The 14,921-nt window shown below is 57.1% G+C and overlaps 1 protein-coding gene across 2 annotated transcripts; it reads left to right on the plus strand.

Moving 5' to 3' along the window:
• The first annotated feature begins 35 nt into the window (after positions 1-35).
• Positions 36-14,898, plus strand: CSF2RA (colony stimulating factor 2 receptor subunit alpha). 2 transcript variants are annotated; one of them, XM_039855201.1, is made up of 10 exons: positions 36-155; positions 3,691-3,820; positions 3,922-4,094; positions 6,159-6,292; positions 6,829-6,858; positions 7,686-7,821; positions 9,443-9,539; positions 11,306-11,384; positions 12,454-12,580; positions 12,692-14,898. In XM_039855201.1, the coding sequence occupies exons 2-9, from the start codon at positions 3,747-3,749 to the stop codon at positions 12,574-12,576; spliced, it is 846 nt and encodes a 281-aa protein (XP_039711135.1). In that variant the 5' UTR covers positions 36-155; positions 3,691-3,746; the 3' UTR covers positions 12,577-12,580; positions 12,692-14,898. The 2 variants fall into 2 exon arrangements, with proteins under 2 accessions (XP_039711135.1, XP_039711134.1); XM_039855200.1 differs by having other exon boundaries at positions 12,454-14,898.
• Positions 14,899-14,921: the final 23 nt, after the last annotated feature.

The following is a 14,921-nucleotide window of genomic DNA, read 5'->3' on the forward strand; positions in this document are numbered from 1 at the left end:
TCTGGCTCAGCAGCCGCTCGCCCGTGTGTAGCTCGCGGAGAAGCCGTGCTCCTATTCCTTCTGGAACTACGTCCTCCACGCGGGGATCACGTTCAACGTGACAGCCATCGCCGGCCAGAGACAGATCACGGAGAGACTCTCCTTCACCAACGCAGGTAGGACCGCCTCCCCTCATCTTCTGCGCCCCTCTGGAGTCGGAGAGAACCCCCCTTTTTCAGCTTCCTCAACACGTGATTGGAAAATCAGAATTGTACACGTTTAAGGTAAATGACTTGAAGTTTTGTTACTTGTGAAGCGACCGTCACAGTCCAGCTACTTAACACCCACCGCCCTCCGCGGCCATTTCCTGTTTCGTCATTTTATTTTATTTTGTTTTCAATTTACTTTATTGTATTCTACCTTATTTTATTTTATTTATTTTTATTTGATTTTATATTTGATTTTATTTATTTCATTTATTTTACTCCATTCTACTTTATTTTATTTTATTTATTTATATTGTATTTCATATTTTATTTATTTTATTTATTTGGCTCTAGTCTACTTTATTTTGTTTTGTATTTTATTTTATTCTATTCTACATTGTTTTACTTTATTGCTTTTATTTTATTTATTTTATTCTATTCTATTCTATTTTATCTTTACTTTTATTTTATTTTTTATATATTTTATTTTTTATTCTACCTTTTTTATGTTATTTTTTTATTTTGTTTTGTATTTGATGTTATTTTATTCTATTCTACTTTTTCTTCCTTTATTTTATTAATTTATTTTATTTTATTCTATTCTACTTTGTTTTATTTTATTATTTTTTATATTATTTATTTTATTGTATTCTATTCTACTTTTATCTTAATTTTATTTATTTTTGTTTTATTTTATATTTTATGTTATTTATTTTATTCTATTCTACTTTTTCGTACTTTATTTTATGTTTATTTTATTAATTTATTTTATTTTATTCTATGCTACTTTTATTTTATTATTTTTATATTATTTATTTTATTGTATTCTATTCTACTTTTATCTTTATTTTATTTATTTTTGTTTTATTTTATATTTTATGTTATTTATTTTATTCTATTCTACTTTTTCTTACTTTATTTTATGTTTATTTTATTAATTTATTTTATTTTACTCTATTCTACTTTGTTTTATTTTGCTGTATTTATTTTTACTTTATTTTACATTTTATGTTATTTATTTTATTCTATTCTGCATTATCTACCTTTGTTTTATTTATCTTCATTTCACTTTATTTTTCGTGGGGAGAAGCGTTGAGATTGACTGTCTCAGCTTATCTCCAGTGAACAGTAGATTATCAGTAATGAAGTCGCCATGGTTTTCATCCCGCGTAACTGACCCTCTGTCCCTTCCGACCACTCTGTGCCCATGTACGTATGACATCGTGTTTCTCCGTTTGTCCTTCGATGGACATTAGGTTGTTCCTATGCACTGGCTACTGGGAGTAAGTGTGCAGTGCCCCCGGGGTGCTCAGGTCTCTTCGAGGTAAAGATCGCATCTTTAAAGCACACACCGCGAAGCAGAGTCGCTGGGTCGCATGCTCGTCTATGCTTAGTTTTTTGAGGAACCTGCAAACCGCTTTACATCGTGGCCGCACCGGTCTGCAGTGCCACCAACAGGGCACGAGGGTCCGCTTCTCTCTCGTCCTCGCTGACACGTGTTCTGTCCTGCCCTTCCTGCGTGGGGGGATGTCTCGCCGTGGTTTTGATGTGCACGTCCTCGATGATTAGTGACACTGAGCAGGTATTCACGGACGTGTTAGACATCTATATGTCTCCTTGGTGACAAAAAACATCTGTTTGGATCTTTTGCCCGTTTTGCGAGAAAACGACGCAGAGTTTTTAATCGTCGCTGTGTCGCGTGCCGTCGAGGTGTTGAAATCCCGCGTGGTCTTGCCCAGGAGCCACTCAGCAGGTGCCCGTGGCGTGCGGACATTCTCCGCCTCCCGCAGGGGCCTCTGCCCCGCGGGTTGTCCCTTTGCTGTGCGGGGTCTCACTCGCGGCTGCAACCCCGGCCGTCTGTTTTCGATTTTGTCGCGCATGCTTTAGTGTCATCTCCAAAAAACAGTCGCCAAGACCGAGGCCGAGAAGCCTTTCCTCAGGGTTTTCTTCCAGTCCTACAGTCGTGGGTCCTGTGTGTCAGCCTGTCGTCCGTTCCGACCCAATTCCCATAGCTGCTGTGAGAGAAGGATCCGAGTCCACTCTTCTGCACGGGGTACAGTGTTGCCACCATCGGTCATCGTCAGTCCTTTCTTCGGCATGTGTTCTGGGTGCCCCTATCACAGACTGGTTGACCATAAACGCGCGAGTTTAGTTCCGGGCTCTCTACTCAGCGTCATTTGTCTACATGTGTCTTTTTATGCCGGCGCCATACTGCTTTGATTACTGTAGCTTTGGGACATCTTTTGAGGTCGGAAAATGTGATGTCTCTGGCTTTGTTCTTCTTGCCCAATTTGCTTTGCCTGCTTAGAGTTTTTTGTAGTTCCGTTTAAATTTTAGGACTTTTTTTTTCTATTTCTGGAAAGAATATCATTGGGATTTTGATAGGAATCGTTTTGAAAAACAGGTCGTCTTTGGCACTAAGGATATTGTAACACTATTAATTATTTTCGTCCACGAACATGTTCTGCGTGTCCTTTAATTGCCTTTATCAACGTTTTATGATCGTTAGTGTCCACGTCTTTCGCGTCTTTGGATAAGTTTATTCCTAAGTCTTTTATTTTTGTTGCTAACATGAACACATCGTTTTCTTAATTTCCTTTTTGAATACGCTGATGCCGGTGTAGAAATACGACGGATTTCTATACGTTGATTTTGTGTCCTGCAACTTTGCTGAATTTATTCATCAGTCCTAACCTCGTTTTTGTTTGTTTGGTGTTTGTTTGTTTGTTTGTTTAGTCTTAAGGGTTTTCTACCTATAGGATCATATCACCTGCAGACAGAGATGGTTTTCTTTCTTCCTTTCTGCTTTGGATGCGTTTATGTCTTTTTCTTGTCCAACTGCTTCAGCTAGAAATTCCAAAACGATGTCGGACAGAAGCGGTGAGAGCAGGCGCCCTTGCTTTGCACAGGATCCTAGACAAAAAGCTGTCAGCCTGTCTCGTCTGAGCGTGACGTTAGCTGGGGGCTTTTCGTATTTGGTATGTGTTGTGTCGAGGTAAGCTCCTTCGGTACCTATCCTGCTGAGTGTTTTTACCTGGAACGGACGTTGAAGTCTGTCAGATTTTTTTTCCGCCTCTGTTGAGATAATCGTGTGTTTTCTCTGTTCGTTCTGTGAATGGGGTGCATCGCACTGGCTGATTGGCACACGCTGCGCCATCCTTGCGTGCCACGGTGAAGCCCACTGGGCCATGGCATGTCACCTTTTCAACGTGCTGTTGGGTTGGGTTTGCTAGCATTTGGGTGAGAGTCTTCAGATCTGTGTGCGTGAGGGAAATCGGCCTGTAGTTCTGTGTTCTCGTATCTTATTGTCTGGCTTCGAATTGGGGTGATGCTGTCTTCATAAGATGAGCTTGGAAGGGTTCTCACTTTCATTTTGCGCAGGATGCCACGGATGTTTGGCATGCACGCGCCTCTGCGATACGGGGCACGTGCACACCACGAAGCCGGCCGCTCCACCTCCTATCAACCTTCCGGCGAAAACGACCCTGTTTCTGCCTCTCCCCAGGTCAGGAAGGCACAGCCGCACGGAGCTTCTCCTGCTTCATCTACAACGTGAATTTCATGAACTGCAGCTGGACAAAGGGCCCAGCGGCCCCTGACGACGTGCAGTATTTTCTGTATGTCCAGGACTCAAAGTAAGTGTTGACCTCGGGGACACGACCGTGAGAAATCTAGTAAAGAAAGAAAACAAAAAACAAAAACAAACACTGTTGTCTGAACACTCGACACGTTACAGGAAGCAGTGGGGGAGAGAGTGTCCTCACTACGTTCGGGAGTCGGGCACCCACGTGGGCTGTCACATGCCGGACGTGTCGTCATGGGCGTCTCAGGCGTACTTCCTGGTGAACGGCACCAGCCGCCACGCGAAGATCCAGTTCTTTGACTCTTTTCTCTGGTTGAAGACAATAGGTGAGGTGACCGCCCTCCGTGCGACAAACAGTTTGCACTGGGATCTTCACCCCTGTCCCGGGGGAGCAGGGACACATAACTCAGAACAGTGAGGATGCGTCCTCCCCCAGTCCTGGGGACCAGCAGTGTGACATCCAGTGTGTCTTACGGTCCTTTGCCCTCCGGAGGCCCCAGGGGATAGTCCTTCCTGCCTCTCCCGGCATCTGGGGGCCCCAGGCGTCCCTGGGCTGGTGGCCGCGTCCCTCCCGTCTCTGCCTCTGTCTCCACGTGGCTTCTCCTCTGTGTCTGTGTCTGTCCTGTCTCCAACGGGTTACGAAATATCATAGAAACTACGTACTTTAGGGCTTGCAAAAATTACACATGCTTTGGTTGTTTTTTGTTTTTGTTTTTGTTGTTGTTTTTGATGGTTTATTTTGATCGTAGGGAAGATTATGGCCACACGCCCAGGGCTGAGGCCCAGCCAAGGGTCTCACCTATTTTTATTTTGGCTTGAACACAGTGACATGTGACTGCATGGCTGCCTGTCTCCCGGGAAGCAAAGACCTTTCCCATGACCCCACAGCCTGGAACCAGCAGCAAAGGCCCCTCAGGACAAAAGGGTGGACGGTCAGACCAGGAGGTGGGGGCTGCTGGCTGCTCTGCGAACATCCCCACGATGTAGCAGGCACCGCTCTCTCTTGCTTCTTGTGGGGGGTGCACTGTCTCCCCTAGTGAGAGAGAAGCCAGCCGAGGAAATAAAAGCAGGCGGACTGTGGAGCAGACCGTGCGAGCACGGAGCAACGTCCCCCAGGCTGCTCAGTGTCCTCCCCACGCGCGGGCACACACCTGCGTGCAAATTCTGCACAGCGACCTTGCGAGACCTCCCTGAGAATTCTCAAGACCCATGGCCCCTCTCACTTAGCCGGAGTGGTGGCGTTTGTTCTTCGCGGGCGGGAGAGTCACCGGGAAGGTGGGCAGCACGATGCAGGAACTGCCCTTCACCCCGTTATCGCCGCGGGCGCCACCGCCTGCCGGCTCAGCTGTTGGAGGATCTCGTGCTGCACATTCCTGGGCAGGTGGCAGGCGTGGTGGCCAAGCTCTGAGAGAGAATCCTGGTCTTTTCATGCCCCGTGCTTTCTGACAGTGTCGTTTATACCAAAGAGTCCCAGAGCTGCCGTAAAATGAGAGGCAGGGGGTTCGTAGGGTTCGTGGGGTTCGTGGGGTTCGTGGGGCTCGCGGGCTGGAGAACCCACAGAACTGCGGACGCAAAGGGGCTCTGTTTGCTGTGAGCCACCCACCCGTGCGGGGTCCCCCCTGAGGCGCCCCTCAACCTGTGCGGGAATTCTCTGAGGTGTAGTCCCAGGAGTGGCCTCTCTCGGCCAAGCGGTCCAAAGAGTGCCTGGAAGGGTCGGATCACAGATTCGAGTCACAGCGAAACCAGCGTGGGGGACCGGCAGGCTGCCCCATTAGCTGCGGGGTCCTGCAGGGGGGTCGAGGGACACCGCAGTCCCCCAGTCACCGTGCAGGCATCATGGCCGTGTTGGCCCCGCGTGCGCCCCGTTCCCCACACGTCCATCACGCAGGGTAATTCCCCGCCGCCCACCGGGGCCCCGAGTCCACACAGCTGAAGGCGCACGGATGCTGCCCATGCCTAGCACGCGGAACCCTCCGCGACAGTCCCCGCCCGTCCCGCCGTGCCGGGCCCCGGAAACGAGTTGGTGGCTTTTTCTTTGTGTCTCTTTGGGGTTGTTGCCAGCTCTGTCTCTTCTTTGCGACTCGCCGGCCCTGGCTGCACTTCGGAGGGCGGGGTCCCCGTGCGCACGGCCATGTCCTCCCACAGCGTCCGTCCCTGCGTAGCTCTGTCCGGGGCAGGCAGCCCCGGGCTCTGCGGCTCGCGGACAGCTCCAGGGACCTCTGCGTGGCTTATAAAGCCAGCGCCGCCTGCGCCCCGGACCCCCCGGAGCCCGGCGAGGGCGGGCAGCACCCCAGGTCTTGGCGCTCAGGAGGGGGTCCTGGCGGGCAGGAGGGGGTCTCGGCGGGCAGGGGGATCCCGGTTCAGGGCCGCGTCCCGTGCTCTCGCCGCAGAGAGATGCAACCCGCCCGGCAACATCAGCGTGCTCTGCAACGCGACGCACTGCCGCATCCTCTGGGAGAAGCCGCGCACGCGACGCCGCCTGTCGGACCGGGATTTCCAGTACCAGCTGCAGGTGCAGCAGGAGGTGCGCATGCGCGCTGCGGCGTGCGGGGCGCCGCGCCCCCATGACCTAGGGCCCGGGACAGCGGTCGGGGCTGGGCGGCTGCACGGCGGGGCTGCGGGTCGGGGCGGTTCCGGAGCGGCGGACACCGACGCGGCGGCAACAAACGCACGGCCGCAGAGCCCAGCGGCCCGTGAGGGGTCAAGGGGACAGTGTAGCGAGAGGCCCCCTCGCGACAGTCCGCTCGGAGCCGGGGCAGCCGGGGGAAGCGCTGTCCTCCGTGTGCGGGGGCAGGACCGCAAACTCACGACCCCCGGGACGTCAGGGAGCAGCCGTCACGTGCACGGCTTCCAGAAACAGGCCTGACCAGGCCGCACAGCCGCCGGCCCCGTGCGGTGACTCCCGGGTCCCGAGGGTCACCGAGTCGGCACCCTGCCCTCGGCCACGCGGGTGCAGGTCCCCTGACCGCACTGAAAGGGGACCGTGGCGGAAAGCCGGGAACGCCTTCGAGACGGGCGCAAGTGAACGTTTTCCGTTTTTCTGTTTTACTGTTTTTCCAGGACGATGTGGAGCGCGCTAGAAGCCAACTGGTGAGTCCAAGCCCTGACCGGAAATGTGAGCCCCGCAGCTCAGCCTGCGGCCTCCGTCACAGGACCAGAGAAAAGGCTCGCTGGGCCCGGCGGTGACAGAGTGGGGATGGTGACACGCACCAGGGACGGTGACATGCACTGGGGACATCGGTGTCCCAGGAAACCAGCCCATCACAGTGCAGGGTCCTCCCAGGACCCAGGCTATAGGGGTCTCCTCTCGGCCGATTTGTCACGCCCCGTGTGTGGACATTAGCTGAGATCGTCACATCCCACGGCTGACATGGCTTATTGCTCCTCCATCCATGCGACTCAAGAAAATGTCCCTTCAAGTGTGAAGGACACATTATTTCTTCTTTCAAAATACCTCAACAGATAGATCCTCAAAGTTCCTTTGGGTGGCGTTTTCTAAGTGTCACCAGCCCTGTGGCCTTACCTTCCTGCTCTGTTCACTGAGGATGTTGGACTTGATTCTCAGGCCGGCCTTCGCGACAGGTCCGGCGTCCACCGTCGGGGCCTAATAACCCTCATCTCCGGGAACCACCCTCGACTCCCAGGGCTGCCGGTCGGGCGAGCGGCTGAGTCGCTGCTGGCGGGGACTCACCTGCCACCTGCAAAGTCCCCAGCGGCTGACGACAGATGTTAACGCCGGGAAGCCCGCATTTCTATGGAGCGCGATAGCCCGAACCGCGATGAAGCGGTGTGGGTTTCGTGGCAGATTATCCCGTTTTTTTCCCCCGAGCCCCTCGCCCGCTTTAGCTGGACACGGCAGCCATACCTGTCCTGCAATGTGGGCGACGAGTCTCCCTAAATCTCTGTTCTCTCCAAAGATAGAGCTGCCGGGTGATTTGGGGAACAAGTACTACCTGCTGAGCCCGCAGCCCAGAGCCGCACACACGCTGAGGATCAGGGCCGCGGACACCCGGGTCCAGCAGTGGAGTGCCTGGAGCCAGCCCGTCACATTCGGTAGGTGTCCCAAGACCCTCCGCAAAGACCCCAGTGGCCGGCATCTGTCCTTGAGCCACAGCAAGATGCTCAGAAGGCTGAGTTTCTGCACACTGTCCTCTGTGACCCTCTTTCCCTGGCACTTAGTAGAGGCTAATGACCTGGACCCCACCGATCGCCAAAGGCAGGGACAAGCCGGCAGCCTTCCAAAGGTCCCCTGCGCCCCAGAGGGAGACAGTCAGTCACTCCCAGCCACAGCCGACAGCGCTGGCCGCGGTCGGTGTTCGCTCAGGACAAAGCCGATGTCAAAACCGGGTGTGTCTCCTCCTTAGGGGAGAGATGTTCCAGGAACCACACGACCAGCAGACCGGCCAGGCTGCTGCCTGTCCCCTGTCCTCACTGCCGTGTCCATCACCTTCACAGCGCCCTTCCCCCACGTCCTCCACGCTTTTTTTTTCCCAAACGCTTTCACTGTTCCCCACATTTCTACACGCGCAGTCCCCAGCCACCCAACGCCCGCGACTGTTACATAGCGGTCAGCGTAGAATTTTTAGGGCCCAGATGCTCAGCCATACTTCATGCTCTGGAAGGGACAGCCGGGTACAGCACAGCATCGATCCGCAATCTCGCATGTGACACCGAGTGTTTAGGTAGGGCACAGAAAGGGGCACAACGAATGAAGCAAAATCGGTGCACTTGACCTTGTAAAAATTAAAAACTGTACGTTCAAGGGCGCCCTCAAGACAGTGAAAAGACGACCCTGAAGAAGGGAGGGAACGTGGGCGGCCGCCTGTCGCAGAGGCGCGCAGTATCGGAAACGCACGAAGCACTCGCGGAAGTCAGCGAAAAGCGCCGGCAGCGTGACTTAAAAACGGGTTAAAAAACAGGCAAAAGGGGGAAAAGAAAGAACAGACGTTTCCAAGGAGACACTTCCAAGTGACTTTTATTCACATCTACTTAGCTTGTTGTCTAGAATAAGACCCCGTGTTTTTTTTTTTTTTACAATTAATGCTTTTTTTTTTAATGTTTTTTTTTAGGCGAGGCAACCCTCGGTTGAACTCACAGATTGCAAGGATTTCTTATTTTTTATTTTTTACGCCTGCGGCGCCTGGCCTTCCTAGGTGGTCTCTAACGCAGAGTTTTTTGTAAGAACGCACATTCCACCCGTAACGATTGTAACATCTCCGCGAAGCAGACGCTGCATTTGCTTATGTCGGTTCCCACAGAACTGGGCTTTTTCATTGGATTTTTCGATACGAAATACGACACGTGCTCCATTGTGAAAAGACGACATTAACTGTGAAAGTGTGGGTTCCACACGAATAGCAGATGGGGAGGCCGCCAGGGCGGGAAGCCAGCCTCGTCTGCGCTCCGCCCAGCAGCGCGTCCAGCGTCCGTGGGTCGGGCTGCAGGCCGGCCTGCCGCTCCGGGGGGTCATGCGGTTGTCAGCTGACCCCGTGCGCTTTGAGACCGCACACTTGGGGGCACGTTCTGTGTCCCCAGCATCCTTCTGCAGCTTTTTCTCGAGGTTTCCATGCGGCTCTGGCATTTTTTCTTAGCTGTGGGGTAAGCAGACAGCGAGGTGGCCGTGCGCTCACACCTGGCCCCATGGGGTCCCTTGCGTGTCCCTCTCTCTCTGCAGGCTCCCAGGAATCGAGAGGCAGGTTTGTGTACGTCTACGTGCTTGTGGTCTTGGGGACCGTCGTCTGCGTCCTGGCCGTCAGCTGCCTTATCCAAAGGTAACCCCGGGAACAGGTTGGCTGCGGGCGGAAGACAGGGGTGCGTGTTCCCACATGGCCGGCCCCTCCCTAGAGACACAGACAGGCTGCGGGACCCCCGGCTGGCTCCTCAGCCGTCAGCCGGCCGGCAGGGTCCCCAGCGGACGCCGTGTCTGAGGGAGAGAAGGGAGGAGGAGAAGCGCACAGTGGGGGAGGGGCCTGAGCCCACTCGTGACGTGACACTGGTCTGTGGCCGGCGAGACGCACAGCTGACCAGGCGGGGACGCGTCTTCCGGCGCCGATGGGCACGTCAGGAGACGCGAGCAGGTGGCCCGCCCATGGTGACCACAGCCGTCTGGGCTGCCCGGTCCCGCCAGACCCCACAGCCGTTCGCGTGCTCCGTGCCTCGCGAGCTCCGGGCCCCTGGAATGTGCCCCCGGCCCCGCTCGCCTTCCCCCCCAGCAGACGCCCCAAACCCCGGGGCCCACCGGAGCCCACCCCCGGGGATCCCAGCCACGGCCCCCACACACGCACGAGGCGCCTCGCGGCACGGTCCCCACGTAGGTCACCTGTATGGCCTCCGCACCCCGCGGGGCCTGGGGACCCCCACGGACGCTTTGGGGTGATGTGCGCCTGCGCCGCGCGCTGAGCTGTCCACTGCTCGCAGTCGCCTGTACTCACGGCACATGGGCGCCAGGGGGCGACGCTGTGCTGCGGCTGCGTGAGTGGGGACATCCGCCTGCTCCCCAGGGACGCTGCGTGTGGCCGCAGAAAGGAACAGGGATCAGTCCCGGGGACGCGGACAGAGCGCCCGCCTCACAGTCAGTCACGTGAAGGAAAGTCTCTGCTTCCTGTGACTGCGAGGTCACCTGACCACAACCCGGGGGGCTTAACACAACGGAAAGTCACGCTTTCCCCGTCCTGGGGGCCGGCGGGGTGACATCGGGTGTCCCAGGGCCTCGCTCCCTCCACAGGCCCCAGGGGAGAGTCCTACCCGCCTCTCCCAGCTTCTGGGGACCCCAAGCATCTCCGGGCTGGTGGCCGCGTCCCTCCCGTCTCTGCCTCCGTCTGCACGTGGCTTCACCTCTGTGTCCGTGTGTCCACTACTGTCCCTTATGAGGACACTGTCCCTGGGTTTAGAGCCACCTGCTCCAGGAGGACTCGTCTGAGACCCTTCACTTCCATCCGCGAAAATCTGTCCCGAATAAGGCCACTTTCAAAGGTTCTGGGGTTTGGGGCTGGAACATGGTGCCTTCGGGGGCAACCGATAGGCTCGGCACAAACGGAGAATCGGGGGCGCCTCTGCCGTCGTGAGAAGGGAAAACACCCCTGGAAAAGGCGGCGGGTCCCCGGTGCTTTGCCGAAGCGCAACGCGCTGCTCCGGCCCCGGCAGGGAGAGCACCGCAGAGCGCGCGAAGCGGGCGAGCGGACTCGCGGCCGCCGGATCAGAAGCCGCAGGCCTCCCGTGTGCGTGGGAGGGAGCGACCCCGCCTTCCCGGCCCCGCCTTTCACCCCCGGGAGCCCGCACCCCCTGAGCCGCCAGGACTGGGCACAGCCCCCACCTCTCCCCGGCCCGGAGCGACAGAGCCTGCTGGCGGTCCCTCCGCGGGCCCGTGTGTCCCCGGCCTTCTCAGTGACCTGAGCTTGCAGTTCACCCTCTGTGACTCCTAAGTGGAAAAGCTCCGGACACCGGAGCCGGATGCTCGGCCCGGGGGCACGCCGTGTCCTGCTTCCGCCCAGGCGGAACCGGGCGCTGGGTGACTTCTCCGCTCTTCCCGGCTCACTAGGCTGTGCAGGGGGCGCCGTCTGTTCCCGCCCATTCCGCAGATCAAAGACAAGCTTAACGACAGTCCTCAGCCCGACCAGGTGTGTGTGGCGGGTGCGCAGTGGGAGGCCCGCGTGGGGAGGGGCACGGCCACCCTGCACGTGTCCTGCAGTCTCCTCCACGTCCCACTGGGGGGCCCACGGGGTGTGGCTGCAATCCCTTCCCCTGCTCACTGGCATCGTCCGGGGGTCAGAGGTCACGCCTTCTTCCTCAGCTGTCTGGGGAAATGGGGTGGGGGGGAGAGAAGCAGGAGAAAAGATGACAAAAGATCAAAAAGAGAGAGAAGAGTCTGAAAGGAAGATGGAGAATAATAGACGGATAGATGATAGACAGACAGACACAGATGATAGACAGACAGATAATGATAGATGATTGATAGAAAAATATATACCTGATAGATAGATGATAGATATGGATGATAGCTAGAGATAGAAGATAGATAAATAGATAGATAGATAGATAGATAGATAGATAGATATCGATAAATAGACCGATAGTAGATAGACAGTAGATATGGAGAGATAGACGTAGGACAGAGACGGACAGGAAGGGGTCTCAGCTGACCTCACGGAGCACGTACGCAGAGAGGACGGAGCAGGACAGAGGACAGGGTGACGTCCGCTCCCAACAGCCCCTGGGGACATGCCGCGGTCTCCCCGGGACAGGGCCCCGCCGTCCCCCTGCTGCCAGCCCCGGCTCTGTCTCTGGCCGCCCGCACGGGGTGCTGTCCACTGCCCTGCCACGCGCCCCGGGTCCCCTCCCGCTCCCCGTGCCCTTGGCCTGGACACCTCGGTTCCTTCTCATCAGCCCACGCCGTCAGCCCCTCCCTGGAGCCTGGCTCCCCGGGACGCCGAGGGCTTCCCCACGTCCTTGGGGCAGGACGAGCCACCTTGTCACTTTTTCTCAGAGTTGCGTCCTGCTCCAGGACCTCTGCATCTGCCACCCCCCCATCCTGGACGTCCCTTCCCAAGGCCTCCCCGCGGCCAGTCCTGCCCTCTGTCCCCTACAAGTTCACCCACGCAGCTCTGCCTCAGACACCTGTCCCCTGCCCCCGTGGCCAGCTCCCCCGGCTCCTGAAAATGTGACGGCCGCCTGTGGTCTCCTCCCCAGGTCCTCTGGGAGACACTCGCACCAGCTGTGGGGAAAGAGGACGTTGACGACCTCCTGACCATGGAGGAGGTGGCAGAACCCACGGCGGGCACCAGCGATGCTGCTACGTCTGCATCACCCTAGACGCGTGCGTGTGTGTGTGCATGTGTACGTGTGTGTGTGTGCGTGCGTGTATGTGCATGTATATGTGTGCATGTGTGCATGTGTGTGTCTGCTGACCATGAAATGTCCCTTCTAGCCTCCCCCGTGCTCGGCCAAATATTTCGGTGCTTCAGGTGTCCTTCCCTCCCGCCCGCATCCCCCGGGGCCGGACACACGGATCTGTGATGTCTCAGCCTTCCATGTGCGAACATTGTCCGCCTCCTGCGTCTCCACCAGCCACGGTTTACCAAGGCGTGACTTTCCACTGGATGTGGGACAAATGACCCGAACTTTGCCATCTTGCGGCTTATCTGCCTCTGCCCCATAAAAACCCTTCCGATGATGTGGCACCGCCTGGAAAACTGCAGACTGGCTCTCAAGTTCCCTAACTAGTCACATGAGCAAAGGGTGAGGTCACGTCGTTACCGGCTTCAAGATTTGCAAGTGGACACCTTTTGGGGACATTATTCTGTCCACCACACACGGATATGGACATGGATGTCTTCGGGGACATTATTTTATGTACCACGAGTAGTAAGAGGTGCCATCGTTACAGATGTTTAAATGTCACATATAATGAAGGCCAGCAGGACGTAAAGCCGTGACGGACGACGGAGCAAGGACAAACACGGCAAGTCATGGGGTCGGGGTGAACCGGATCCTGCATCCCAAAGGGGCCGTCATCTCCGGGCGCCCATGGGTGTTTGACAGGCTCCTGCTGCAAACACCAGCCAGTCCCGTTCTACCAGCTTGGGGGCTGGGCAGGGAGCAGGAGCAGCCTTCTGGAACGTTCTTCTGCCAACCTGTATGTCCAGGGGCCAGGTGTAGGGACGAGATGGAGCGAGGCTCCTGGTCACCAGCGCCTGAGACGCAGTGAGGGAGAGGAGACACAGAGAGAGCCTGGGCCAGCAGGAGATGATGCTGGCACTTGTCTCCACAGTGCCCAGGTGGCAAGTGCCCCTCCCGATGGCCGTGCGGTGTGCCTGGGCAGCTGGACCCCAGGACCGGAATGTCCCAGGCTGCAGAGCCCCAGGCCGGTGCACAGCTCAGGAGCCCAGGTGCTGGGTGTGAGAGAGCACGTGAGGCCTGCGGGTGAGGTGACTGCAGGGCCGTCGAGGTTACAGGTGACAGCCTTGTCCCCAGGACCTCGCCTGTTACGCACGGTGGTGGGGTCAGGGGGCTTCCACCCAAGTGGATCACGGTGGAGGAAGAGGAAGGGGACACTGCTGACCCCTGCATAACTGAACCCAGAAACAGTCACGAAATAAAGTACCTTGACGTCAGCACGTGACGACGTCATTCGTGCGTGGCGGGATCCGCGACGGGGCGGACGAAGGACGCGTGGGAGTCAGGGGCGCGGGACGAGGTCGCACGCGGCCGCGTCTGCCGTGACCCAAGGCTCTGCCGCGTGGGAACCCGAGCCGTCCCATGAACCCCGGTGTCACGTGGGGGACTGAACAGAGCTCGGGGTCCTTTCCCCGGACCGCCCTGGGGTCTCCTCCCCGGGGCCCTGGGGCTCGCCCTGCACAGTGGACCGTGGGGTGCGCGCGGCGCTTTTCTGAGATTTGTGCGCAGTTGTGTGAAGTGACCGGCGCTGGGGAGGGGCGCGGGAGCCCTGATTTATGGCCCATGCGTGGCACGGCTGACCGGGCGTGGCGCCTGGCCTGTCGCGGGGGCTCCGTGGCGTGGACAGTGGGTCGTTGGTGTCGGGACGGCCCGGGACACCTCGGCCACGGCCGCGAAAACGCAGCACGCGGGACACGCCGCTGCCCCGCTTCACTGCGCATGCGTTACGCCGCAGAATCCGGGTGGGGGGTCCCCAAAGACTACGACGCTGAGCGCCAAACAGCCCTGTGACCCTGCAGGGCCCCGCGCGACCGCCCTGCACTGCACTGGTGTCGGGTTTGGGCCCGTGGGTCACGGGCGCATCCTTGGACATGGCCTGTGAAAGCTGCAAGTCCCCGGCCCCAGCGTCCAGTCCGGGTCCCCTGCGACGTGGACGCGCCCCTGAGCCCGCGCTATGCGCCACAGCGGGCGCGATCCGTGTCCGGGGGCGTCGCTTTGGGGAGCTCGCTCACCACAGCCAGGGACATTTGGAGGGCGGTACCTTGTGGCGGGTCCCTCCACAGCGCACGTGGAGCCTGTGTCCCCATGTCCCCACCCCTACCAACGACACTGAGCACGCGCGTCCCCCTGCGCGTCTCAGCAGCGTCGCCGCGGGCGTCACCCCAGCACGCCCACCTGCGTTCCCACGGACACGGCCATTACGGTCACGCGCCGGCTCCACAGCACCACGCAGGTGTCCCGGGGCCTCAAGTGTCCCGGGG

The sequence above is a fragment of the Pteropus medius genome, unplaced genomic scaffold, assembly GCF_902729225.1.
Source record: "Pteropus medius unplaced genomic scaffold, Ma_sr-lr_union100, whole genome shotgun sequence".
In the NCBI taxonomy this organism is placed as follows: Eukaryota; Metazoa; Chordata; class Mammalia; order Chiroptera; family Pteropodidae; genus Pteropus; species Pteropus medius.

Bases quoted from the DNA above. Each gene is read 5' to 3' on its own strand.
- CSF2RA (XM_039855200.1), top strand. From the start codon at position 3,747: ATGAACTGCAGCTGGACAAAGGGCCCAGCGGCCCCTGACGACGTGCAG. The intron at 7,822-9,442 runs GTAGGTGTCCCA...CTCTCTCTGCAG, and splicing joins GAGCCAGCCCGTCACATTCG to GCTCCCAGGAATCGAGAGGC. The intron at 9,540-11,305 runs GTAACCCCGGGA...CCGGCTCACTAG, and splicing joins GTCAGCTGCCTTATCCAAAG to GCTGTGCAGGGGGCGCCGTC.